The following is a 27,173-nucleotide window of genomic DNA, read 5'->3' as shown; positions in this document are numbered from 1 at the left end:
AGCAGGTTACTGGAATAAGTTTGTTCAGCGGTGTGATTCAAAGGCATCAACCCCTTTAAATTTCGGCTTTCCAACATCTTGCTATTTGTGTTGTCCCTTGCACAGAAGAATATGGCAATGTCTTCGTTTATGAGCTATCTGGTTGCTGCGTCTGTCTGAAAAGCCTTCCCTGTTTAGATTACCAATAGTGGCACTTTTTTTAATGGTTTGCTTTGTTTCCGTAACACTGTTTATTGCTTCCCAGTAGGGTTAGAATCTCACGTAGACTGTCTTGGTGGCATCCCTGTTTGAGGTAGTACATAGTTTCTCATTGCAAACACTTACACTAAGACAGTTGTGTTGAAAGCAATAACTTGAGCACCTAGAGTCCACTCAAGGAAACATTGTGCCACTTTTCCTCTGAAGATAATACATCCTGCAAGCTCCTTTTCAGTAAGTGCTAAGGCCCACTTTCCAGGTCCAAAAGCACAAGTATTCCCTAAATTGCTCAGTCTCTTATTCTGTATCAGACTACACCTTCCGCACAGAATAAATATGTGCAGTTTCTTGTATCCGTTTCAACAGCTTTCTGTCATTTTTAGATCTCCACCCGTATTTAATTTTTTTTAAATCCAGTCGTAAATAAAATGATTGTATGTATACACTTAGAGGAACTTTGGGTCAGCCCTCTTTTTCCATCAATCTTTTCAACTATCATTCAGATTTTGCTTCTACCCCACATCATAAATCATATTCCAGTTTCTCAAACAGCTTCAACTATTTGCTTGTTCCAATATCATTAACCACATTTTGACTGATGACATGTGCAAATCCGCCTAAAAGAAGTGAACTTTGCCAAGGATTTTCCCTTACCATTCTTTATCGTTCTTTAGTTCTGGCCTGACAGTGTAGCTGTCTATAGAAGTCCTGTTACCAAATCTTTAAGATATACATAAAGTGGACTTTGACTCAAATTAGTGTAGTGTTACTCTCTCACTGCAGACAATTGACTATTTAACATAACATCTTACCTTCCGGGAAGTTTTTTCCATTTGAATTCATGAGGGGATATTTTACATCTGAAAGGTACACTTAATCATCATGTTCTTTGTCATAGTCAACACTTTATCACCTAGATGCTTTCTAGACAAAGCGAAACTTTTGGTACTTCTTCACAGCATTCACAAAGCCGTAACCCTGGTTTAATGCAGTAAATGGCATTTGTAAATGCGAAGCCTATAAAAGATATTACTGAGTGCCAGCGTTTACATATAGTGGCACATAATAGCAAGACCTATTGGCCTTGTCAGTGCTTATTTGTTTAGTCACCGTTGTGTGTTTATACCGTGTTTTCAGGTTACGTTTACAGATATTCAACGGCAATAGTATATTTTCTTACAGCAGTAGGTATCCTATTTGCCTATGTTGTGCATTAAATCTAAAAAAGGGAATTTCAAGAAAGGTTTCTATGCCTGTTTTTAAGTACATCTGCTTGTTAGGAAGTGTCCATACTGTTCAATTAAAATTCTGTGCAATGATTCATTTATTTTTAGATTTCAAATTTGTTTGAGCATATGGCTGTTTTTTTTAGGTGTCAGCATACTTTCTCTTTTGATCGTTCTTATTTTTGCGGCATGTGCTTGCGATTTAAAAAAAAAAAAAAAAAAAAAAAAAAAAAATCCATTGCAGCAGCTTGTGAACGTTTACCTGTTGACTCAATGCGAGTTGAACTTTTGATAGTTTTGTAGTGAGGCATGGGGACAGCATTGCAAGCTGAAAAACATTTTTGTCAGTTTTCATATCCCTTTCATCGTAGATATCAAAGAATCACATTTACCACCGAACCTGTAAATCCCTTAAGGCATATACTTAAGAGGGTCAGAGACTGACCCAACAGATTGATGCAGAATAAGCACACTATAATATGGTAAAGAGCTCTTAAAACGTGGTGTATGAGCAACAGCCGGCTCTCAAAGGATCATCAATTTTGTAGGTTCACGAGTTAGCAATCTGTTCAATCTTTAGAGTGCAACAGTTACAAATTGACACCTGTGAAGTCGGAGGAGAGGAGAAGACATAAGAGTTGGGTAGTGCCTGAGAGAAGCTAGTATGAGATGTTCCTAAAGTGAACTGAAGTTCCCAGTTGTCTGCACCTAGAGGCACCCAATATTGAGAACTGTGTGCTAACCCCCCCCGAGAACTACATTGTGGGGCCTACTTGCTCCCCGGAACAGCTACAGAAAGATGTGAACATTTTTGCAACCAGAGCTGGGGAAAGACCACAGTTTCTTTTGTGATGGACCAGGGGAATCCATGAGAATTTATGATGTGGAGGCTAAGTCCATAGTTATTTTTCAATGGTTTCCTCAAACTACTTGACAATCAGGAAAGTACTTGTCCCTTTTACTGTGCATGTGCAACCGCTTCTATTGAAGCAGTTATCTTATGATCACCAGAGCCCTGTACGCTTCTACTTTGTCAGATGTGTGCATGTGTTGGAGGTAGGTTCGAAACTCTTCGCTATGCAGCAGGAAATCAGGGTTTTCGATTAGTCTCAAAACCTGTTGTGTGGCGTATTCCCTTACTTGGCATCGTCTCCTCCATTAATGCAGTGCTAGTTTCTGTGGAATTTCCCATTGCTAGTGCCACGCTGAGCTCTTTTTGTCATGTCAGTCTTCATGGATCTGTGGCTGGGAACCATAGAATAGGAATAATAGATGAATGCGTCTAGACCCACACTGATCTTACCCATTAGGCATTCTTGTTTGTGATGTCCCAAAGGTCTTTACTGGTGTCACTATGTGAACCTAGACATTTTTCTTTCTACTGCCAAAGCTCTACCTCTGTCATGTTGCACGTAAGCATCATCCGTAGCGTAAAACGGCTTTGCGTCAGTCTGAAACATAGAAGGAATTGACATTAGGTGGAGAAATATTTTATGGATTTCATTCACAAATGCAAGATGAAAAATATCAGAAATCTACTTCTGTGGAATTTTTCCTACATTTGCGGAAGGTAACTAACTTCTGTGGAATTCGCAAATACTCCCATGAATACTCTTGAAAGTCTTTGACAGCTCATATATGTACGTATGTATGTGGTATTTGTAGAGCACAAACCTAGCCAGAAGTTAGTGGAGCGTTGTTCATGGTCAAAGGCGCAATGATGCAGTCAACAAATGCTTCAAAGGTGAGTGCCTTCAACTCTTTCCTTAGTTGGATCAGGATTGAGGCGGTCCTGATGGATATGGAATGTAGTTCTATATCCTGGGTACAAACATGTTAAAAAACAGCTGCTACTTCTTTATTGTTTTTACTTTGGGAGCCCTTATTATGAGCAGGTTGGTTAATTGCAATATGTGTGGTAATTGTTAGGGCACATATTTCAGATATCAGTTTTGTGGTAAGTCAAATCCGCTGTTGTTGATCATGAGGAAAAATGGCCTTTATTTACTAGAACACATGGATTTGGGTGTCTCAAGCATCAAAATCTATATGCTATTCTCCAAAAAGTAGCTATTGGGTGGTACTTATCAGTTGTGATAAACATCACTCCAATTAGTGAACCACTCATAATGAGGTCGAAGAGTGTCCTACATGCAGATGTACTGAGGTCCACTGGAGATGGGGCGCTTGCCTTGTGAAAACGAGGTTGCTTGTCGTGATGGTGTAATGGCTTTGGAAATTTTGCAGTTTACATTTGCAATAGCACTCCAACTTTGCAAAATGTACTGAACCCCTACATGAAAATCCACATGGGTAAATTATGAGGTAATCTGCATTTGTGTATGTATTTTTTTTTTTTTTTTTTTTTACTTCTCTCCAGGGTATTTTCCCCTCTGTAGAAAACGATTCCCTTACGCTCCTATTAAATGTGGGGGTGGTACATTCACTTTCTCACTCTGAAAAGGCACTTACACCTACCTTTGACATTAAGGATCATGTGTTTTAAGACCGGGAAACGACCTGCAAAATGTTTGTTAAAATCCCCCACACCTGTGTATTTAAGTGTTAGCTGCATTGTTCATGTTTGCAGTTCCACACCCTGGAATGCTCCAATGCAAACCTCATGTTGGAGGGACGTGTACCGCACGTTAGCCACACTGGCAGGGTTAGCACAACGTAAGTGCAATTCATCAACATACAGTTCCACAGATTATGATTTCCCGAGTCTGTGGATTAGGCAGTGAAATGTACGATCACACATTTATTTTTTGAGCTCATATGCTCAGTCTTCGCGAAGAAAAAGGTTATTGTATTTGTGAATAAAGTAAGGAACAGACTACTGTACTTTTGTGCCACTCGCGTATCGTATAATTTTAATTGAATGCATTTTATGTTGAAATTCCCTCGAGGGACAAAAAAGGCTCACGAGAGGCATCGACTACACATTTCTACTTCGCGCCGGGTGGTCAGCCATGCTGTGTTTATTGCGTTTTAATTTTGTGAAGGAGCGTGGGCTAAAGAGAACATTTACCTTGTATGCATATCTGTCAATTAGTGTTTTTCAGTCCAAAGCATTCAAGTATTGTTTGAATATTCTGATTCTGCATTGCATTGCTGTTACACCGTCTAGCGTGTTTAGTGAGCGAAAAACAGTAGTTGTCTTGGTTGAAATGTAGTACCATTCAAAGCCCGGGAACTGTGTTGATGCTATATGGGCGCACTGATTTGAGCCGATGGGTTCCGGTCCGGGGTACTGGCACATATTTTTCAGGGCCGGCTCTTATTCTTGAGAACCGGCACTTATTTTCCTGCTTCAAGCATTTATTCCGAGCAAAAGACACACATGAAAAATACCGAGGAAGAGAAAAAACGAAAATGCGTCACAAAGGGAGAAAGCAGTAAGCTGCAAGATCTGAAGGGACAGGGAGTGCCTGTAAATGGATTAAAGAGGCCAGATTTGGCTTCAGGATTAGGCTGCCTCAGCATTCTGTGCTCGCACATTTAATTGCAGCAGCCGCGTGTTTCCAAGTAGACCCTTGGGCACCGGCACGTTTTTATTTGCAAATTAAGCACTGCATGGGCGAACCTGCGACCGACGGGTGAGAGATGCTAACACCTGATGTAATGGACGCCACAGCTGCTGCGATGTCGAGGTTGGAGCGAGCTGTTGGCGTTTGCTGTGTATTCGTGACACCCGTGCTCTCCCTCATGGCATTTAATAAAGCTGTCTCCTCCCTCTGGAAAGCCCAGCATCACGGGATATTTACGTTCATTGACACGGCCCAGCGTTAGCTCTGTTCTCTGGGTGTCTGGAGTTTGCAAAGGGACTGGAGACATTTTCATTTCCTGAACAGGAAGTGCTTGTGTTCAGTAGTCCTAATAACGTAGTGTTTGCATCTTTAGAGGAAGGTGGAAAAAGAGGGAAGACACCTGTCATTTAAATCTCTTAGAAATTACATATTTTTTTCCGTAAGCAATGCAAAAACCTTTTAGGCATAAGATGCCCCCAACACTTATTTACCCAGGTTGCAAACTCAAATAATAACTTCTTTTTTTAAAATATTTACATTTTCATAGGCATACAAGGGTGAAATACATATTGCATTCAGAAAGTACATGGTGTTCTTCACAAGACTACACATTCCCTTAGAGGGATATTATATGCCTTTGGCCCATTTAGTCATGCAAAAGCTTGCACTACAAAACATTCCTCTGGTTCACTGTGCTGCACCCATTTATAGTTGAAGAGAGTGTATCGGTAGTACGTTGAGTCGGCTCAACCCCTTCAGGGGGTGTAGGTGTCGAGCTCACGCATTAGTTCATCCCATATCATACAGTCATCCCCTACTTTCTCATCTGTAGGCACTTCCATCCTACGCCTTTTCTCGGCTAGCTCCCATACCTTTATATCTTTACACAGGACTGCACAGACCTGGTCTGGTATTTGCCAACCACTGTATGGCTGTCCGCCTCTTGGCCAGCAGACACCCCCGCGACACAAAGCTACTCTACATCCTTTTATTTTTGGGGGCGAAGGACCACTGCTAGGTGACAGTGCTTATCTGACATTTCCGGTCGGATCCCCTATGCCTCCTTTAATGTCTTAGTGACTTCCCTCCAGTATTGTACAATCTGGACACAACTCAAAACCGTATGCCGAAAATCTGCACCCACTTCCACCCCTTAGACATGGCAGTAACAACAGTAACACACGCTAACTAAAAATTAATTGATATTAATAATATCTTCATAGCTTTATCACTAACCACCCTAAATGTTTTGGACCATGTTTGAGTCTGCATTAAGTATATTAACTGCACTTTAAATCAAAGTGCTACCTTGCTAAATATTTGAGTCCGGAACCATATTTTTCAAATGTGTTTGTGACGACACAGCCATTTCTGTTTACCTAGACTGTTTTTTTAGGTCTGGAGTTAGCCAAGACTTTTAGATTTTTACTAAAATGATATGTATGATATACTTAGTTTTAGGGACTTTCAGACACCACTCTTCATCCTTTGGTCTGCCACTGTGACATTCACATTTGTGTTCCACCCACCACAAAATGCAGCCTGGGGCACAGGTCAGCCATTTCAGCCACTGCCTTACCTCTCAGTGAGTGACAATATTCTGATCTTGCCCAGTGTGCATTTATGCACAAAAGTAGCCCCCTTAAACAGTTTTACAAGAAAACACGTGCAAACATTGACAACGCCTAAAGTTGTCAACAAGCACCAAGTCGCCCACCCCACACCCTTTGCCGGGCCTCATCTTTGTCAGCTGCTCCCCTCCTTCATCGTATGGTCTTAGTGCCTGCACCACAAGTTATTGAGGCTTCATCTGTAAGTGCACCAAAGCTTGAAGATTTAAAGAAATAGTCACTTCGAGGCCGGTATCGCCTTCAATTAAAATGGTCTAAAATGGAGACTAGCTTATGTCACCTTGTGCTCCACTTTCCTGAAGTCCTGCTACTAAGAAATAACTTCTTCTGCCTTTTGTTTTTGTGTTTAAATATTGCACATATTTTTTAAGCTAATGGTGTTTCAATGTGTGGAATAGAATTCAGAGGAAGAGAAGGAGAGGAGATATTATTTGTACTTATCCATTTCTCATGCACTTATTTATTTATTGGTAGTTTCTTCACTATCTTCCAAGGCCATGCTGCTTAGGGAAGGAAGCAGCATTTTGTAATGCGGAGTGTTTCCTCATTGCATTGCTCGATGGACATTGGTCTACGGTTTGTGTAATAGATGGTTCTGCTACAGTTATGCAAACAACTCCCTCCTCTACACACACATCATGTCTTAAAGGGATTCCTGTTTGCACTGCAGCTATGCCTCTGTCCTCTCACCGAAGCAGGCTTTAGTTTCCAAACCCTGATAAGTAGATTATTGTCTATATATATTGTATTTTTCCAAATCTTGCATACTGATTTCCACCAGAAAGGGGATTTTTGTATTTTTGGCCGCTTTACTGCAATGCGTTTTAAGCCTACAGCTAGTAAAGTTTGGTGATCTAACAGAACTTATGTTTAATGATTGTTGAGCTTTACATTGAGTTGGGTATGAAGAATATATTAGGTCATTTTCAGCTTTGTCGTTAAAGCAGTTTTCTATTCAAAATGGAAGTGCAGGAAAATGAAAATAATCGCCTGTGAAGGGATTTCTTACAGCCATCTTTGTACGTGACTATAGAGCGTTATGTAATCAACAGTTGGAGCTATTGATGATGAGCGTGAAGAATTAAGTAATAATTTTTAACCTTTAGATTGTAACTGGGTGCTGCAAGCGTTTGTATATTAAATGTTTGTTTGTCCACAACTTGCCCAGTACTGACATTTGTAAGTATTTGGGGCATTTCTGACCTGTGGAGGTAGTGAATCAACTATGAGTTGACATCAACAAATGTTTAATCCCCACTAGATCTGCCTGAGACCTGAAATTTCTGCTTTTTGCTGTACCTTCTAATTTACTGATTTGCAGTTGAATTCTAATTCAGTGTAACTGTAGTGTTTTCTCTCTGGTACCCAGGTTGAGCAGTTAATCCATTACTATCAGGGAGTTTTACTTCCTGTATGTAATATTAAAAGAATTGTTTTATGTAGTGCTTCATACTGTGATTACTGTCAATATACTGGGTAACAACAGTAGCCCTTGTTATTTACAGAGGTTATAAGCAACCTCAATAGGTCCAATAAGAGAATAGTCTTTTGTAAACCGGTGTATGGTATGGGAAAAAACATGTTTCTCTAAAATTGATTCCTATGATAGTCACTGTTGTATGTGGTCGATGAAGGTGTAGTTTTGCTGTCTGCTTGAGTATTTTTCAAATATCAGTAAAATACCTCACTGACACCTTTGAATTTTTTTACTAGCAGCTCGGTTTGCCTTTATGTAGTAAACATTTGGGCAGCCCCTTCATTCCGTATCTGCTTTTCGCAATTCATAAGACAACGTATAAATAATAAATATACAAATATTTTAGTTCTCGTTTTCTAAGGCAGTTCAGTTTGGATAGATTTACTAGGGACTATGTGGCCATTACAGCTCTTTCTTTGACAGTAGTATGTTCAGATTTTGGAAATACTTTGTTCACGTTTGCTCAAAATGCGATTCCATTTTTAATGTTGTCAAGTGAAGATTTTAATAGAGTGGAGTAAAAATATTTTCTTTTAGTGAATATTTTGTGTAAAAGTCTTGCTCCTATATCGATTAGCTGTAACTAATACTTGTTGGAAAGGGTCAAGTCGGTTTTCTTAGTGCTGGGGATGTGTGGGGGTAGGTTGGGGGTGCCTGACGTTCTGAAATGTGTCTAGTGAAGGACTGCAGAATTGGAGTGGCCCATAAGGCAGGCAACGTCCAACGGGCTGGTCTGAAAGGTCAGTGTGTGGGTCGTTCTTTTGGTTTGGTAAAGAACTGCTGTCTGGTTTGGTAAAGACATCTTGGGTATTTTCAGAAAACTGACCTAGGAAGGCGTTCTACTTGTTGCTTGCCATTGGCTGTGTGGTTTGTAATTAACATTTTCTGGCTTTATTTGTTTTAGGTTGTCCAGCTTGAGTTTGTACCTTCCCTTGCCAAAACCCCGTTTTCTGTATCCTTCCAGATACTCGCAGATGCTGTGCATTCAAAGACCCATGTCAAATGTCAGGCACTGTCCCCTCTCCCAGGGCGCTTGTTTTTTTGTTTTTTTTCTGACTTAAAAGTGAGAGGATTTATATGACAATCTTGCTGGATATTGGAGGTTGGGAAGTGTTTTTTTCCTAGCATATGACAAAGTGTAAATTAAGGGTAGGTCGCTCCCCCTGCCGCTGCAGCTCCTCCAGGTTCCTGAGTTCCTGAGACCCACCTCACAGTAAGTACCCCCCACCTCCCTGCCCCTCGCCCTGCCCCGCGCTACTCACCCTCTCTCCTGCTCCTGCTTCTTTTCTTCTTTTCTTCTTTTCTTCTTCTCTGTTCTTCCTCCTCGCTCCTCCTCTGTAATCTTCTTCTGTACTCTTCTTTTCCCCGTCTGCTCTCTTCTTCTGGGTGCTTCTCTGCCTCTCCTGTTCGCCTTTCTTCTTCCTCATCTTCTTCTGTGGTCTTCTGCCTGTCTTCTGCCTTCTGTTCTTCGTATCTTCATCTGTGATCTTCTGGACTCCTGTTCTTCTGTTCTTCTGTTCTTCCGGTCTTCCGGTCTTCTGTTCTTCCGGTCTTCTGTTCTTCTGTTCTCCTGTTCTTCTGTTCTTCTGTTCTTCAGTTCTTCAGTTCTCCTGTTCTTCGGTTCTCCTGTTCTTCGGTTCTCCTGTTCTTCGGTTCTCCTGTTCTTCTGTTCTTCGGTTCTCCTGTTCTTCGGTTCTCCTGTTCTTCGGTTCTCCTGTTCTTCGGTTCTCCTGTTCTTCGGTTCTCCTGTTCTTCTGTTCTTCGGTTCTCCTGTTCTTCGGTTCTCCTGTTCTTCTGTTCTTCGGTTCTCCTGTTCTTCGGTTCTCCTGTTCTTCGGTTCTCCTGTTCTTCGGTTCTCCTGTTCTTCGGTTCTCCTGTTCTTCGGTTCTTCCGGTCTTCCGTTCTTCTGTTCTTCTGTTCTTCGGTCTTCTGTCTTCTATCTTCTGTCTTCGGCTCCTCTGCCTCCTCCGTCTTCTTCTCCCCGCACCTGCCCTCCTGCTCCTGCCTCATCCCCCTCCCTCACTCGCCCCCCCCTCTCTATCACCCCTACCTACCCCGTTCGCTATCTACCTCCCTCACTCCTCCTATCTACCTATCTCTCTATCTATCTATTTCTCTATCTATCTATTTCTCTATCTATTTCTCTATCTATCTACTTTCTCTATCTATTTCTCTATCTCTCCCCCCCTTCCCGCCACCCCCTCTTTCACCTATCTTCCTATCCTCTCACTCTACCTCTCACCCACCTCTACAACCCCCCTCCCCTATCTTCACAACCCTACTCCTATCTCTCTCCCTAATCTCCTAAACCTCCTAACACTCACCCCCCTCCACCCTTAAATCCCCCTCCCCCAGCTCTTCTCACTCTACCTGTCCCCCCCTCGCACTTTCCCTTTGCGACCTCCTGCACGCCCCTGCCCCCCAGCTCCCATTCGACCCCAGCTGACCCCTCCCCCCCCTCCTACCTCATATGGCGGCCGCTGCGCGACTGCGCCGCTGGCGCGCCAGAGGCAAGCCCGTCTGCGCCCGTCCGTGCCTGGCCCGCGCCCAGCACCACGACCCCTGGTCCCCAGCTCTCCCAAGCCCCGCTGATCCGCTACGACCCCACCACCCTCCACGCCCTCAACCCAGGGCGCTCCAACACCTGCTTCCAAGCTCACCCCAAACGCACCCATGGACCCTTCGCCTGCAACTCCTGCAAACGCATCTTCCACCACGCAACTACCACGACCACAAGCCCACGCGCCATCAACCACCTCAAGTGCATCCTGGTCAACGCTCGTTCCGTCCACAAGCACGCTGTTGAACTCTGGGACCTCCTGGACTCCACAGCACCGGACGTCGCCTTCATCACGGAGACCTGGATGAACGCCTCCTCTGCTCCAGACATCGCCACCGCCATCCCCGAAGGCTACAAGATCTCCAGAAAAGACCGCACCAACCAAGTAGGAGGAGGTATCGCCATCGTCTTCAAAGACTCCATCAGCGTCACCACCTCCACCGAAGACACCCCTCTCGCTGCTGAACACCTGCATTTTCAGATTCGCACCGACCCCAGGACCACCCTCAGAGGATCCCTCGTCTACCGTCCTCCCGGACCGCACGCCCCTTTCAGCGACGCCATCGCCGACTTCATCTCCCCGCACGCCCTCGCCTCGCCGGACTACATCCTCCTAGGCGACCTCAACTTCCATCTGGAACAAAACAACGACCCCAACACCATCACCCTGCTCGCCAACCTCGGCCTCAAGCAACTGGTGAACACCGCCACCCACATCGCCGGACACACGCTTGACCCCATCTTCTCCGCCAGCAAACACGTCTTCTTCAGCCACACCTCCGCTCTACACTGGACCGACAACAGCTGTGTACATTTCACATTCCGACGCAAGACCCGCCACCTCCGCACTCAACCCATCCCTCGTCGACAGTGGAACAAAATCCCCGAAGAGCAACTCTTCTCCGCACTCGCCGCCAACCAACCCACCCTCACCACTGACCCCAACGACGCAGCCCTCAGCCTCACAAACTGGATCTCCAACTGCACAGACAACCTTGCTCCCCTCAAACGCACGCATCGACAGGCCAACACCAAAAAACCTCTCTGGTTCTCTGACACCCTCAAAGAATCGAAGAAAACTTGTCGCGCACTCGAGAAGGCCTGGCGCAAGGACCACACCACTGACAATATGACCGCCCTCAAGAACGCTACCCGCGAACACCACCACCTGATCCGCGCTGCCAAAAGGAACTTTTTTACCGACAGACTGGACAAAAACAGCCACAACAGCAGAGAACTTTTTAGCATCGTCAAGGAGTTCTCCAACGCCAACGCCGTCACGCCCTCACAAGATCTGTGCAACTACCTCGCCATCTTTTTCCATCGCAAGATCAGCGACCTCCACGACAGCTTCGGACACCAGACCCAACCAAGCATCACCGAACCCACACCTCCGACCATCACCCTCAACGACTGGACCCACATCAACACGAAGAAACCAAAACCACCATGAACTCGATCCACTCCGGCGCTCCATCGGACCCCTGCCCTCACTTCATCTTCAATAAAGCCGACGACATCATCGCCCCGCACCTCCAGGCCGTCATCAACTCCTCTTTTTCTTCTGCTACCTTCCCCGAATGCTGGAAACACGCCGAAGTCCACGCGCTACTAAAGAAACCTACGGCTGACCCGAGCGACCTGAAAAACTTCCACCCCATCTCGCTCCTCCCCTTCCCCGCCAAGGTAATAGAGAAGGCCGTCAACAAACAGCTGACCACCTTCCTGGAAGACAACAACCTGCTCGACCCTTCACAAACCGGATTCCGAACCAACCACAGCACTGAAACCGCCCTCATCTCAGTCACAGACGACATCAGAACCCTGATGGACAATGGTGAAACAGTCGCCCTCATCCTCCTCGACCTCTCGGCTGCCTTTGACACAGTCTGTCACCGCACCCTAATCACCCGCCTCCGCTCCACCGGGATCCAAGGCCAGGCCCTGGACTGGATCGCCTCCTTCCTCTCAAACCGATCCCAAAGAGTCTACCTCCCTCCGTTTCGCTCAGACCCCACCGAGATCATCTGCGGCGTACCTCAAGGCTCATCACTCAGCCCGACACTCTTCAATGTCTACATGAGCCCCCTCGCCGACATCGTATGCAAGCACGACATCATCATCACCTTCTACGCCGACGACACCCAACTTATACTCTCCCTCACCAAGGACCCCGCCAGCGCCAAGACCAACCTACAAGAGGGCATGAAGGACGTCGCAGATTGGATGAGGCTCAGCCGCCTAAAGCTGAACTCTGACAAAACGGAAGTCCTCATCCTCGGCAACACCCCGTCCGCTTGGGACGACTCCTGGTGGCCCACGGCCCTCGGCACCGCACCGACCCCCGCAGACCACGCCCGCAACCTCGGCTTCATCTTGGACCCTCTTCTCACCATGACCAAGCAAGTCAACAACGTGTCCTCCGCCTGCTTCCTCACCCTCCACATGCTCCGCAAGATCTTCCGCTGGATCCCCGCCGACACTAGAAAAACCGTGACCCACGCCCTCGTCACGAGCCGCCTGGACTACGGCAACACCCTCTATGCTGGGACCACCGCCAAGCTCCAAAAACGCCTGCAACGTATTCAAGACGCCTCGGCCCGCCTCATCCTCGACGTACCCCGCAACTGCCACATCTCCGCACACCTGAGACACCTGCATTGGCTCCCAGTCAGCAAAAGGATCACCTTCCGACTTCTCACCCACGCACACAAAGCCCTCCACAACAAGGGCCCGGATTACCTCAACCGTCGCCTCAGCTTCTACGCCCCCACCCGTCTCCTCCGTTCCTCGGGCCTCGCTGCCGTCCCTCGCATCTGCCGCTCCACGGCAGGTGGGAGGTCCTTCTCCTTCCTGGCAGGCAAGACCTGGAACTCCCTCCCCACCAGCCTCAGGACCACTCCGCATTCCGGAGACTCCTAAAAACCTGGCTCTTCGAGCAGCAGTAACCCCCCCCCCTTTTTTTTCCCTAGCGCCTTGAGACCCGCACGGGTGAGTAGCGCGCTTTATAAATATTAATGATTTGATTTGATTTGATTTGTACGCATTTCAGAATATATTAGAATTATGAACACAGAAATGAAGCACATTTTTTGTTATTTCTGAAGTGTGTTGGAAACATGTACTTTAATATAATCAGAAGAGATCATTTAAGTAGGTGGTGTAGTTTCCACTCATTTTCATCTGTACACTGTATAGTTTTGTTAGTAAAACTATCTGTGCAAATGTAATGGTCATAATGTGTTGTCTGTAATGGCAGTGTGCTACCACATCTTGACTATTCCAGTCTACGCCACTCCACTCCACTCCACTCTGCACCACTCCATTTTAAACCACTCCAGATCACTGCACTCTGCGCCACTCCATTCTATGCCGCTTCATGTTACGCCTCTCTACTCTACCCTGTAGTACTCTGTGCCAACGCACTCTTCACCACTCTCCTCTACACCACTGCAAACTTTCGCCACTGAACTATGCACCACTCCAGTCTAGGCCACACCAATCTACTATGCAGAACTCCACTCTGCATCACTGTACTCTATAACACTGCACTCTATGTCACTGCACTCTACCAATACACTCTACGCCAATGCACTTTACTCTGTAATGGTCAGCTTTATGTCCCTGCACTCTGCCAATCCACTGTATGCCACTATAATTTACTTTGTGCCGCTGCACTCTATGCCACTCCACTCTACGCCATTACACTCTATGGCAGTCTGCGCAACTGTACTGTACCTGTACCACTCCACGCCCCTTCACTCTAGTCTGAAACTGTATGCCACTACACTCTATGCCACTCTACTCTTAACCACTGCACTCTAAGACACCGCACTGCACTCTGAATCATTGTACGCTATGCCACTGCTCTCTATGCCACTCTCCTTCACTCTACACCACTGCAATCTTGAAATCTCTGTCACTCTACTCTGTACTACTCCACTCTATGGCACTGCACTCTGTGCATTCTACTCTACACCAATCTATGCTACTCTACACCGCACCACTCTACACCACTGCACTCTATGCCACTTGACTCTACTCTGAGCCACAGCCCTCTGCATCACTCCACTCTGTGCCACTGCACTCTGCACCACTGAACTCCGCACCACTGTAGTCTGCTACTTCACTCTGCGCCACTCCACTCTGCACCATTCCACTCTACTATGCACCCCTCTAGTCTGAGCCAGTGCATTTTACAATGCTGCATTGTACTCCACTGAATTAAATGCCACTGCACTCAGTGCCAGTGCACTCTACGTCACTATACTGTGTAACACTCTACGGCAATGCACTTGACACCAGGCCACTGTACTTTGTCACTCCAGTGTAGGCCACTCATCTCGACTCAACACTATGCCACTCCAATACACAACACTCTGTGCCACTCCACTCTATAACACTCTACTCCATTCTTCATCATTCCACTTTACGACACTCCAGGCCACTCCATCTCTTGTGTAGGCTAGACCTATTGGCTTTGCCAATGCTTGTTGATTTTAGGGACCATCAATGTTGACCTCAGTTGGGCATTTATCGTTGCGTGCCAAGGCCATTGTCCTGGATGTGTCTCACTATTAGCATTAGTTTTCCTTTACACATGTAAGAAGAAATTAGGAAATGCAGAGAGATATCTGTAAGTACTCCATGAGGAAACATAGTCAGTTTTAATTTTCCACACCACAATTGAAAGATGAAAGCCATGGACCGGCTGTCCAAGATGTAACGTCAATGCTTGCAGGCCAACGTGACTACCTCATACTGTGTTTAATTTGTCAATGTCACTTCTCTGCTCAGGAAAAGAACCGTGCTATCGTTGATCCACCTTTTCAATTAGCCAAATAAAAAAGACATTCTATTTGGAATTGGTTTCGTGGACAAAATGGAAAGGTGATGTTACATAAATTGTATCTTTTGTTCTGCTAGCAAGCTATTTTTGTCTTGACATACTAACATAAAGCCTTCGTATGAAGATTATTTACGAATGTAATCAGGGCTCTTTCCGCCTGTGTTAGGCCTTCCATAGACATTGCTATATGATTTCCTGAAGCTTACACCTTTCACACTGCCCTGGAACGGACACTGAGACTGCAAACATACTTCAAGGGAGCCCTCCCTTCTAGCTCTTGTCCCGCAGCTGTCTTGGGGACACATTCCCTCTCCCTCTGTGAGTTGCCTATTTTTGATCACTTAGTCAGATGCCTCCATGTGTATGTCACCAAGAGACATCACAAGGTCCTTCTGTATTCAGTTAGGATCCAAGATCTTTGTTCTCCCCCGAAACATTTGCAGGGTGGGAAGATTGAACCATCATGGTATTTTGGAACCCAAACACAGACTGGGATTAACTCTTACAGCTGCTAGATCACCCCCAGCATGCACTTGGTTCAGCCACCATTGACCCATACTCGATAGAAACCTGTGCACTGGAAGCTCCTCCTGTTCCAAAGACAGCTTCGCCAATGGTCTCTGCCATTTTGTGATCCCTTCAGGTTGAAGGTGCTAGGGCATGTCTCTATAGTTCTCACTGGAAGAGGGTCAAAAGACTGGTCCCAATGCCGCATCTGAGACACAAGGTGTTCCGACACCGGTTTAACCCCTTCGAGCCTCTTGGCACCTGCCCCAAACGGAGACAGCTGCAGGGGTAAACGTGTGCAGCCATTTTGAAGCTCGAATGCTAAGACTTTTATTGAATCATAGTAGAAATAAATCGTGTTCATTTTATCATATTTTGGTTATGGATATGGTGTCTCAAATAAACAAACTGATCGATCCCCAAATATTAGTACCAGCGGGACTACCTGCAACCACCAGCATAAATTAAGCACTGGCCCTGGGAGGGAATGATGGTAAGTTGACCCCACTCTGCCTAGGGCAAAGGGATCACCCCTATGACCTAATAATGGTCCTGCAGTGGACGGACCAGTGGGTCTAGCATCTTTACTGGCAGAGTTGGTTGAGGGTTCACTGAGGGAGCCCAGCGATTTTTTGTTGTTGATTTTTGTTATTTTTTTTTCCACTCGCTCTAAATGGAGTGGATGAATCACAGATTTGGTAGAGTGGTACTACTCCTATTTTATGGCTGATACAGTTGCGCCAGCTCTAAAGGACCAGTGGAGGCCCTTGTGGTGTACCAAATTCTAATTACCCCAGAGACCTGAAGCCATACTGCTAGACTGCTGCTGGTTTGTGATAATAAATTGAAGCATGATTTCTATTTTTTATTTTCTATCCTCGGTCTTAGTTCTTTCCCTTCTTTTTAAGTGTTTTTCTCTGTCTCTAGCAAATTATTTAAAGTCCGTAATCGATGCAATACAAGATAAATGTGTTTGTTAAATGCTGATGTATGTAAAATGAAATGCTTCTTCTGGTAATTTGACACGGCACCTCTCCGAAATACCACCTGCAAATAATCAACGTTTTGACTCCTTTCGAATTTGCTACAAACACGTTTGCCAAGAGATAGATTTGTGTAAATGCCTTCCTGCGCATGCATACTCAATAACAGCTTCCGTCATCGGTCCAAGCGGAAGGAGGGAGCACGGTCATGATCTGGCCCTAAGTGCCTGCCATCATCATGGAAAGAAACCAGAAGCATCTTCCCGAAGAGCTCCTGCTACATAGGCCCCCGTTTGCTTTTTATTTATAAACTTAATGGAAGGTGTGTGCATTAATCTTGATTTATGACCCTTCAAGCTTTCTTTTCGTTACTTCCTGGAAAGTATATATTACATAAACAAGGAGGCAACATCAGGATCTTGTGTCTGCCTTGTTAAAGCAAACCGCATGCTAAGTAGTCAGGTAGACCATGGCTTCTAAACGGTGACCAGCTGGCTCGTGGTCTGGGGCCAGGAAGGTAGGTGCATGGCGCTGTTGTGTCGGCCATGAGAGGACATACCCTGTAACTCCTTACCATGACACCGGGGGATCTTGTGCAAATAACATTTTACTGGCTTAGGGAATTTCTGAACCTCATAGTCAGTGACTAGTTGAACCGAATATAATAATGCTCACTTAGATAAGCGCTATTTTGCTGTGCCAGCAGTTTTCACTTAAAAAATAACATTTAGTAGACATTTTTTTCCCTGTAGCCTTTCAACCGGAGGTGCAATAAACTTAGGCTCCAAACAATAGCACTTAGGCCCTCAATAAGAAAGGCCACCCAATTCCAGTTGCCAGCCCAAGTGGAATTAGGAGTTCATCAGGAATATGTTGGACCTGTTTGCTTTCTGTTGACAGAAGCTAGAGTGTCCAGGTGAAACTCTGGGGCAAAATGAATACTTAATAGAGTAATCGGACCAAGAATTATCAACGTCCTCTGGTAATTGCTCATTATTGAAGAAAACTATCAGGGTTCAACTTGTAAATACCCTGACAACTCCTCCTTCCAGAGATACCAATGGCCCTGGTATTGTTAATGCCACCAGGGCATGTTGGTATTCCTTTGTGATCAACATGGATTCTATGGGTTTTCTGTAGGAAGACTGGGAGCTTACGAGGTGAACATGTTTTGTATGATTCTTATTTGGTTCTTTCTGTTAAAAGTGCCTATAGGAGAGACGTGTGATCCACGTGGACAATGTTAAAGCAGTAGAATATTATAGCAACCACTGGAAAAAAACGAGGTGACCTCGAAGGCTTAATATTGTCCTCATGAGACCTTGCATACAAATATTTTATTTGTTTCTTAAATGGTTTGTTGTCCCCAGGAGAATCAGAAAGAATATTTTTCTTTTTAGGGTCGAGCCTGCGTTGCATGCGCTCGCGCATGCGTTTCGCAGGGAGACTCTTTTGTATTTATAAAAGGGCTCGGAGCCCTGTCAACTTCACATCAGTTTTTTTTATTGGTTGGTGGGCTTCCCTAATAAAATCTGCTTGCTTTCATTAGTCGAAGGCACGCATATGGCATGCCTTTTCCAGTGGCTAGCCCACCTCCAGCGCAGCGACCAAGTACAGAAAACATGCGAGGCTCGCTGTTTTCCATCGGGCTCGTGGAGTTTTTTTTCTCTAATTTACGAGCCCGATCTCGCTTGGCAGAAGTCGAGCGCTTTACGTACTTGATTTCACGTTTTCGGGTTATGCACATAAATGCACTTTTGCCCGATAGGTGAAAAGTCGGGTTAGGAGTTTACAACGCGATCAGCTCTAACATGAGCAAACGCGAGGCCCGATGCATTGTAAATGCTTGTTTAGATATTGTCTTTTCTTTTTAATCAAATACAACGACACTAACCGAGAGAGAAGAGGAACACACTAAAACAAAGGTTGTGAACATCAGTATGAGCGAGAGTGCATTATCAATCAGTGCTCTAACCAGTAAGCAAGCTGACAGACGTAAGTAATTCTCAAAATCAAAAGTCCAATAATCCTCATTCCCACATGAGGCCTTCATGTAGTATAGCATCCTAAAGTGCATTCCAACTCATAATAGCTCTTTCAAGGCCCCTGCATTTTTACACATTTTCTGGGCACCCACTTAATTCCTGTATTACTTACTTAGCTAACCAACTATGCACGGCCCAATGTCTGCTACTGTGGCACTCTCACTTTCGTAAGCAGTATCATGCCTTGCACTCTTGAGCCCCGGTGCACCCAAAGTAAGGCCATGCCAGGTAGATCTAGAACCCCCAACATGCGCTCTATTGCCCTTTTGGGTGTCGAATCAGTAATCATACTGAAGTTCAAGTTGGTCAGTTCTTTTCAGGAAGCCATGTCTACCAAGTGCATAAATAATCTCCTGATGCCAAATAAGCCTCCAAGCTGACCCATTCTCCCAGCATTCCACCCGACCACAAGAGTGTTTCCTTCATGGATTTGTCCTTCATTGCTACCATTTTCCTGGTGGCTTTTAAGACTTTAATAACTGAGACTGATCCCCAGTAAGAAGTTTCAAAGGTCTCCTGTAGGGGTGCTTCTTTCTATGTCTGTAATACTTGAAGAGGTGAAGGACAGACAGGTTGTGGAAGAAGGGGAAGTAGGAAGTTGTTACTTCTTAATCCTTTTCCCCCTCCTGTGCTAAGCCTCTTTTTTGGGCTATTTGGGGTAGTTCCCTTTTACGCCCTGATCACTTTTTGTCCACATAAACTGTGCATGCCAAATGTGTGTCCTTTTTTTCCCAACATCCTGGGAATTTTAAGCGTACCCAGGGTTTGTGGATTCCCCTGGTGGGCACCGCAAAATTAGCCAGAATACAGCTAACATTTGTTTTTTTGGGGGGGGGGATGGGAAAAAATGCCACAGAAGAAAGCATCTCATTTTTTCCCTGCAAATGGCAACAATGAAGAGTGTGTGGTGCTAAAATCACCATTATCACAGCTTTCAGGAACAGGCAGACTAGAATCAGAAAAACACATTTTTCAACACAGTTTTGGCATTTTACTGCGACATGCCCCATTTTTCCTATTGTTTGTGCTTTCAACCTCCTTTCAGTTAATAACAGCAATAGGTGTGACACCAATGGTAGATCCTGGAAAGCTACATATTTTTTTAAAATTAGACAAAATTCTGAATTCAGCAGGGGGTAATTTGAGTAGATCCTTCAAGGTTTCCCTATAGAAACACCTGAAATAAATAAAAAAAATATTGACATTGACCTGAAAAAAACAGCCATTTGTGTCTAAGTTTTCATCTGTAACTTTCTGCAAGTATGCCAGATATCTTTAAGCAATATATGTGCGGGTCCCTTCTGGTTGCAGGGGTATATAGGGCTTGTAGGTTCTTCAAGAACACGAGCTACCTAATGGCAATAACTGAGCTGCACCATACAATGGTTTTTCATTAAGTGCTGGGTAGACAGCAATTCATTTGGTAAAATATCAAGAGTGAAAAATAGGTATCAAGGACATTTATGTATTTTCAAAATGAGCACAAGATATGAAGTTTAGAAGCAGTGGTTATTTGCACATTTCTGAATTTATGGGTTCCTATACTAGCATGTGAATTAGAGGGCGTTTCTCAAAATGACTTCTTTGTTACAGACTGTCTTACATTTAGATGGCGCAAATACAGAGAAAGACAATGGCTAATAACACTTATTCTACTATTCTATGTCCCCCCATGTCTCCTGATAAAAGTGATACTTCATTTGTATGGGTAGGCCTAGTGCCCGCGTCAGGAAACGGCCCAAAATGCAATGTGGACACAGCACATTTTTCCACTATAAACTGACCCTTTTTTGCAATGTGCCTAGCTGTGGATTTTGGATTCTAGCTCAGCCAGCACATTTTGAAAACCTAGAAAACTTGTACATTTTTTAAAACTAGACATCTTGGGGAATCCAGGGTGACTTGTGTGGCTCTCAGCAGGTTCTGTTACTGTGAATCCCAAACAAACCTCAACATTTGTCTAAATTACACAGTTTCCACACATTTTTGTGATGGGAAGTTCTGGAATCTGAGGGGAGCCACAAACTTCCTTCCACCCAACAGTCTCCCAAGTCTCTCGATTAAAAATGGTACCTCACTAGTGTGGCTAGGCTTAGTCTCTGTGACACAAAGCGGCTGAAAACGCAACGTGGACCCATCACGTTTTTCCATCCAAAACTGACCCTTTTTTGCAATGTGCCTAGCTGTGGATTTTGGGCCCTAGCAAAGCTGGACCTAGGGAAACATAGCAAACCTGTACATTGTTTTAAAACTAGACACCTAGGGGAATCCATGATAGGGTGTCTTGGGTGGCTGTCACTAGGTTCTCCTACCCAGAATGCATTGCAAACCTCAGAATTTGTCTAAAAACATTTTCCTCACATTTCTGTGATAGAAAGTTCTGGAATCTGAGGGGAGCCACAAACTACCTTCCACCCAGCATTCCTTCAAGTCTCCTTATAAAAGTGGTACCTCACTTGTGTGGATAGGCCTAGTGCCTGGGACAGGAAGGGGCTCAAAACGTATTGTGGAGCTATCAGAATGATTTATCACAAAATGATCTGTTTTTACAATGGGGGCACCTGTGTTTTTAGTCCTGGCTCGGCTGCCATCTAGGGAAACCCACCAAACCCAGATATTTCAGAAAATTAGACACCTGAGGGAGTCCAGGGAGATGTGGCTTGCATGGACCCCCCCAGAGGTTTCTTACCCAGAATCCCCTGCAAACCTCAAATTAAGCTACAAAAAAATCACATTTGTCTCACATTTTTGTATGGGATCACAGCACTGACAGAAATTTCCTACCATTCAGCATTCCCCTCAGTCTCCTGATAAAAATGATACCTCACTTGTGTAGGTGGGCCAAGTACCTGTGACAGAGAAGGGCCAAAATGTGTAGAAATTGAGGGGTGACCAAAGTAGGTCCAAAATGGCAGTTTGTTTCATATTTTTTTTTAGCTGACTCTGCTTTGGGCACCCACACAGGAAGAGCAGCATTTTTATTGATACAAATGGGGCAATGCTGGATGGTAGAAATGCGGATTCCAGAAGTTTCCATCAAAGAAATGTAGGGAAAATGTGTGATTTCAGGCAAAGTTGGAGGTTTGTAAGGCATTGTGGGTAAGAAAATGGTCTGGGATGCATGTGCAGCACACCATCTTGGACTCCCCCTGATGTTTAGTTTTCCAATGTGTCTGGGTCGGGTAGGTTTTTTTCAGGTACCTAAGTCCAAAAAGTGCAGCCGCTCACCATTGCAAGTGGAACGATATTGGGAGTTAGCCAAGCTCTCTTGGGCCATATGTAAAATCAAAACCCAAAAGAGTCAAATGTCCTTTTGCTTGTCATTGAGATGAGATGCTTTAGTGCGCAGGGGGTGAATGCAGGGTGGCGGGGGGTGCTGAAAGACAGTTACCCCCTTCAGTGGGGTAGGGAGCATAACCATGCCCATGGGCAGCCCCCATCCCACTATTAATTCACTGGTGTCTAGCAAGTAATTACTCCATCTGCCCCACCCCCGGGGGCAGAAAGACTTTGTCCTCATTTATTTGGGGTGGAGGCATGGCCATACCCTGACCCCTCTTTTTAAAATAAATTCTTCCCTGGTGCTAGTGGGCTTTCTGCACCCCCTGGGGTGTGGGGGTGGGCAAGAAAGACTGTTTACTTTTTTGAGGTGTGTGGGGGGCATTGGTAAGCCCATTTTGGGCAGCCCCCACCCCAAAATTTGGAAAAATAAAGTAATCCCTGGTGCCTAGTCGGCTTTTTGCCCCACCGGGGGGACAGATCGGTGGCTATTGCCCCCATTTGCCCTCAGCAGAGGGAGCAGAAAGACTGTTTACATATGCAGGGGTGGGTGCATTGGTAAGCCCATTTTGGGCAGCCCCCACCCCAAAGATTGGAAGGAAAAAAAGTAATCCCTGATGCCTAGTGGACACCTCCATCCCTCCCCCTTCCCCCCCCCACCCCCAGAGAGGGGGCAGATCAGGGGCTATTAACCACATCTCACCCGGGGGGGGGGGGGGTGGAGGGGGCAGAAAGACTGAAATATTGCTCCCCAAAAAATGGCGAAGCAAAAGCCCTTGCCCAAAGGGCCGCTCTCCCTCCCTGGTGTCTAGTGGGTGGATTGGTGCTTGGGTATTGCCCTCCTTTGCTAATTCCCAGAGACTTGCTTCAGAGCATTGCTCTCTGTCGTTCTTGATATGGGAATGTAGTGCCGGTAGCGAAGGTGGTGCTTAAACCGCTCGCAAGTGCTGATTGCTTACACAGTTTGTGCCCATGGAGTCCTGTTTTGGATGCAAACAAGAGATTTTCTCCAAGGCAGGTGTTATTAGTGTTGACTGACCATAGTTGCCAAACACATTGTAAATTAACTTTCCGGTTTTAGCAAAAGGACTGCAGTAAAGAGGAAGAACTGTCCATGTAATAGAGTTTGCTCTAAGCGCGGTGGTTGCATCTAGAGTTCTGTAGACGGCCGTGGGGACCTTGGTTTTCTACAGCCTCAGATGGCATCGAACTCCCTGGGAAGGTGAATATAAATGACTCGCAAGGCTGCAGGAAACAGTTGAACTGCAAGGTCATCTTTTAACTAAGGAGTTATCAATTGTTGGTGACAGGCAATTATATAAGCAAAAAGCCTCCAATTTAAATTGTTTACTCTCTTTATTTTTCAACAGTGTCCCGGCGAAGAAAATAGAGTTGGCACCCGCACAGTGTATGTTGGACACCGGCCAGGCTCCGAGACAGATGCTTACGTCCCACAGAAGTTCTGCGACAACAGAATTGTCTCATCCAAGGTAGGGTTGTTCCACTGCTCGTGGTCGTGTTCGGCACGCGTGTTTCAGAAGATTGGTGTCGCCAATGTTGTCGTTTTCCATAAATCTGCTTAAGAGCTCCTTTTGGTGATGGCAGGTCAAGGACGTGCATCTACAGAGCCAGGCACACATTTTCAGACACTTGTCTTCACACTTTTTCAGTACATTTTGCAAGATCTGAAATTTTGTATTTGTTAAACCTCAGTACGGCTGCCTTGAAGTGTATTCTTGGAAGTGGTTGAAGGGGGCGGGTCCTCTGCTAGCTGCTAGCAGTGCAATCTAACATAATTGTTACGGTGGCCTGTTAAAAAGGGAAGAGAGGCCGCCTTAGCCTGTGCACTGACACTCTACGTGCTTTCATTGAATGTCAACACAGCGAAGTTTCAAAATACTGATGTCTGCGATCCAGCGCCGTCCTTCCGTCTCTTTCTCAGTCTGATGAATCGTTTTAGGAGACCGAGAGGGAAGGAGAAACACCTTCACTCACAGCAGTTTAATGACAGTGCAACCTATTTGGTTGCACATTTAAATCTCAGAGACAACTTGAAGTTTAGAAAGGGGTGTATCACAGACTCAAAGCCAAACTTGCATAAATGAGTCTTAGAAACGTGATGTATATGATCACCAGAGGAGAATTGAAATGTTGCATAATGTTAAATTTCACTAACATATAAAAGACAGATAATTCAATAGTGATAATGCAGAAGATAAAGAAAAGTGTATGATGCTTCGAATTGAGACTCAGATATTCCTGCCTAATCAACAAATCTCAGTTCCTAACAATTCTAATAAAATAATGATGAATACAAAGGAAAATGTCAGCATCACAGGAAACATTGGTAGAAATCAATGTAGTAATCAGGAGTTTAGTCTAATAAAGAAAGGAGATCTATCTTAGGGGCAAAGGGTAGCTGAATCTCTACCCAACTAAACAACACTTTAATCAAGCTCAGAACCTTCCAGTAGCTGACATCACACCAAAGGAAATTTCCACTAACCAGACACCATTGTGAATTATATCCAGTTAACGTTTATCTTCTTCTGAACACATCTGCTTGACCTTGGATTACATCCACACTCAGGAATCCAATACGGGATTCTGTTCTTGCGGCCCATTGCTGCAGATTCTCGTCCTTGACAACCCAAACCATGCTGCCTTATCTATCACCTGCAGAGGAAAGTTAAAAATGCACAAAAAGAGCAAACATCATGTTGAAATGTAACAAACACAGGACTCACAAATACTAGTGTCTTAAACACAATAAATGAAGAGTGATTGTAAAATATATAATCTGTTAAAATACTAAGGTCTAAATGCATTTGGTTAACATTACATAAAGGCAGTTTACATATAACTTGTTGTATCTTTACTCATAAAGGCACAATGATGCCCTGGTATGTTAATGATGCCCTGGTATGTTATGATTAAATGCTCTTCTTCCAACAAAGCATAATGGTGCAGCCAAGTTATGCTCTATCATCTGTCTTACCTACACTAAGCATTACTGAAAGCATAGCTTACTCCAGCAATCAGCTATAGTGATCAGATTAGAACCCACAACCACTGTTCAGCTGTAAATAATTAAGTGATGGAGCCCAAAGATTCGTACGGGGTAGGTTGCCACCAGAACCGATCATTGCTGGTGCCAGGACATTAAGTGGGCGTGTCCTGCCAGTGCTCAGCACCCGGCAGTTCTAAAAGTCAGGTGCTGAGACAGGTCCCTATCAGGTTCTCCATTTTGCCCTCAGTGTGAAAAAAAACAAAAAAAACCACCAACACTTCCAGCCATCATCGGCCTTCCAAGAGACTCCTTTTTGTTGGATAGTGATCTGAAGTCCACAGGGGGCAGAAAGATGGAGGGCAGGGCTCAGGCTATAAATGTAACACCTAATCAGACATTCCCTAGTCTGCAGTCATGCTTACCAATGCGTACGGTCCACCGTCAGTGGTGAGTGGAAAGAGAGGGGGAGCGATGTGGCGTATGTGAGATATGCTGATTGTTCCCTACCATGTGCGCTCTTACCTAGGATGGAAAAAGTAACTCAGTGGGCGAGCCCCAGTTTAACGCATAGATCAATGATTGGAACGCTGTGTTGGGGCTGTCTTATCCTTTCATCTTTTCTACGTAGATACAACTGGAAGCGGCGCAGTATTCAGGTGCAGTCCATTGTTTGTAAATACATGTGGTTATACCCTACCGCACAGACTGCTGAGTAAGCTAATGAGGATTTGGCTTGGCTGATATTGATGGACATGCACAGGTAGAGGTGAGGGAAGAAAAGCGGGCGGTTTGGGCTTTGATGACTACATGTGTCTTTCCCTTGATTTCAAGCAGTGCTGGGAAACTGTATCAGCCCCCGGATTACCACAAACAAACCAGCAGCCCACCCCTTAAACTCGTGCACTGCCGAAGCCCTTGCCTTTTGTTACTGTCTCAGAAAAGGGTTTTAAGGCCGTTGTATGGATTTGTGTGTATGTTTTTTTATTTATTTGTGTGCTCACTACATTTATCTCTGTTTATCTACTGTTACTGTACTGTGTAATTAGTCTTATTTTTTTTAATGGGTATTTTTTTATTTAAAAGGCTCCTCTTGCATAGCCCCTGAAGCAAAGTCCCAAGTTGCTCGCTCTCTCCATGCCCAGAGACACAGCACCCAGGAAACGAACCCCTAAACCACCCCAAACACAAGCTGGCACTCTGCATGTACTTTTGATTTAGTATTGTTAAATAACGGAGCCCCGTGCGAGCGTTTACACTAACAAAGGTGAAGAAAAAAGAGTAGAAGAGACGATTAAAAGTAAACAATCGTGCAATGTAAGCAGCGCTGCAACAGGCGATTGAATGAGTGTGTTTTGCAAAAGGTAAAGTGGGCCCTTTACACCTTTCAGGTTCCCCGGAGATTCACACGGTCTTGTGAAGATTCGTCCATGGAGAGAGTGTGGGTAGCAGGGGAGCCAGAGCCGCACACTTTAAAGCGGGGGAACCACGTTCGAGACTCGGGTCGGAATCCTGTAATTCTGGGCAAATCATTTAATATCCCTGTGCCTACAAAAATGAATATGTCCTTATATAATGTAACTGGTGCTCATGTAAAGCGCTCCAAAAACTTTGGGTTGAATTTGCTCTATGGAATGTTGCAAAAAAAAAAAAAAACTTCAAAAATTAGTGAAATTAGTGCAAGATGGGTCTTTTTATCACGCTGCACTGTAGCCAGGCAAATTGGGAACACTTGAAGACATGCCAGTGCTTTGTACAAGCTTTAGGGCTGGGCAGAGTAAGTCACATGTCAGGCTTAAGTCTTCATGGGGCCTCATGGGCTGTGGCGGAGGTAGTCAGTTGACTGACATCTCTATGGAGCTTTTTGGGCTGGAGCACACT

At 44.9% G+C, this 27,173-nt stretch overlaps 1 protein-coding gene across 4 annotated transcripts in view; it reads left to right on the top strand.

The window, feature by feature from the left end:
• The window catches only part of ATP11C (ATPase phospholipid transporting 11C), a 589,522-nt gene that overhangs the window by 182,694 nt on the left and 379,655 nt on the right, over positions 1–27,173 (top strand). For all 4 annotated transcript variants that reach the window (XM_069212455.1, XM_069212454.1, XM_069212452.1 and 1 more), the window contains exon 2: positions 23,656–23,775. In XM_069212455.1, coding sequence (XP_069068556.1) covers positions 23,656–23,775 — 120 coding nt within the window. The remainder of the gene's footprint in view (positions 1–23,655; positions 23,776–27,173) is intronic.

Source organism: Pleurodeles waltl, chromosome 2_1 (assembly GCF_031143425.1).
Source record: "Pleurodeles waltl isolate 20211129_DDA chromosome 2_1, aPleWal1.hap1.20221129, whole genome shotgun sequence".
In the NCBI taxonomy this organism is placed as follows: Eukaryota; Metazoa; Chordata; class Amphibia; order Caudata; family Salamandridae; genus Pleurodeles; species Pleurodeles waltl.
Note: the sequence above shows the minus strand (reverse complement) of the source record. Positions and strands in the feature narration are given on the sequence as shown.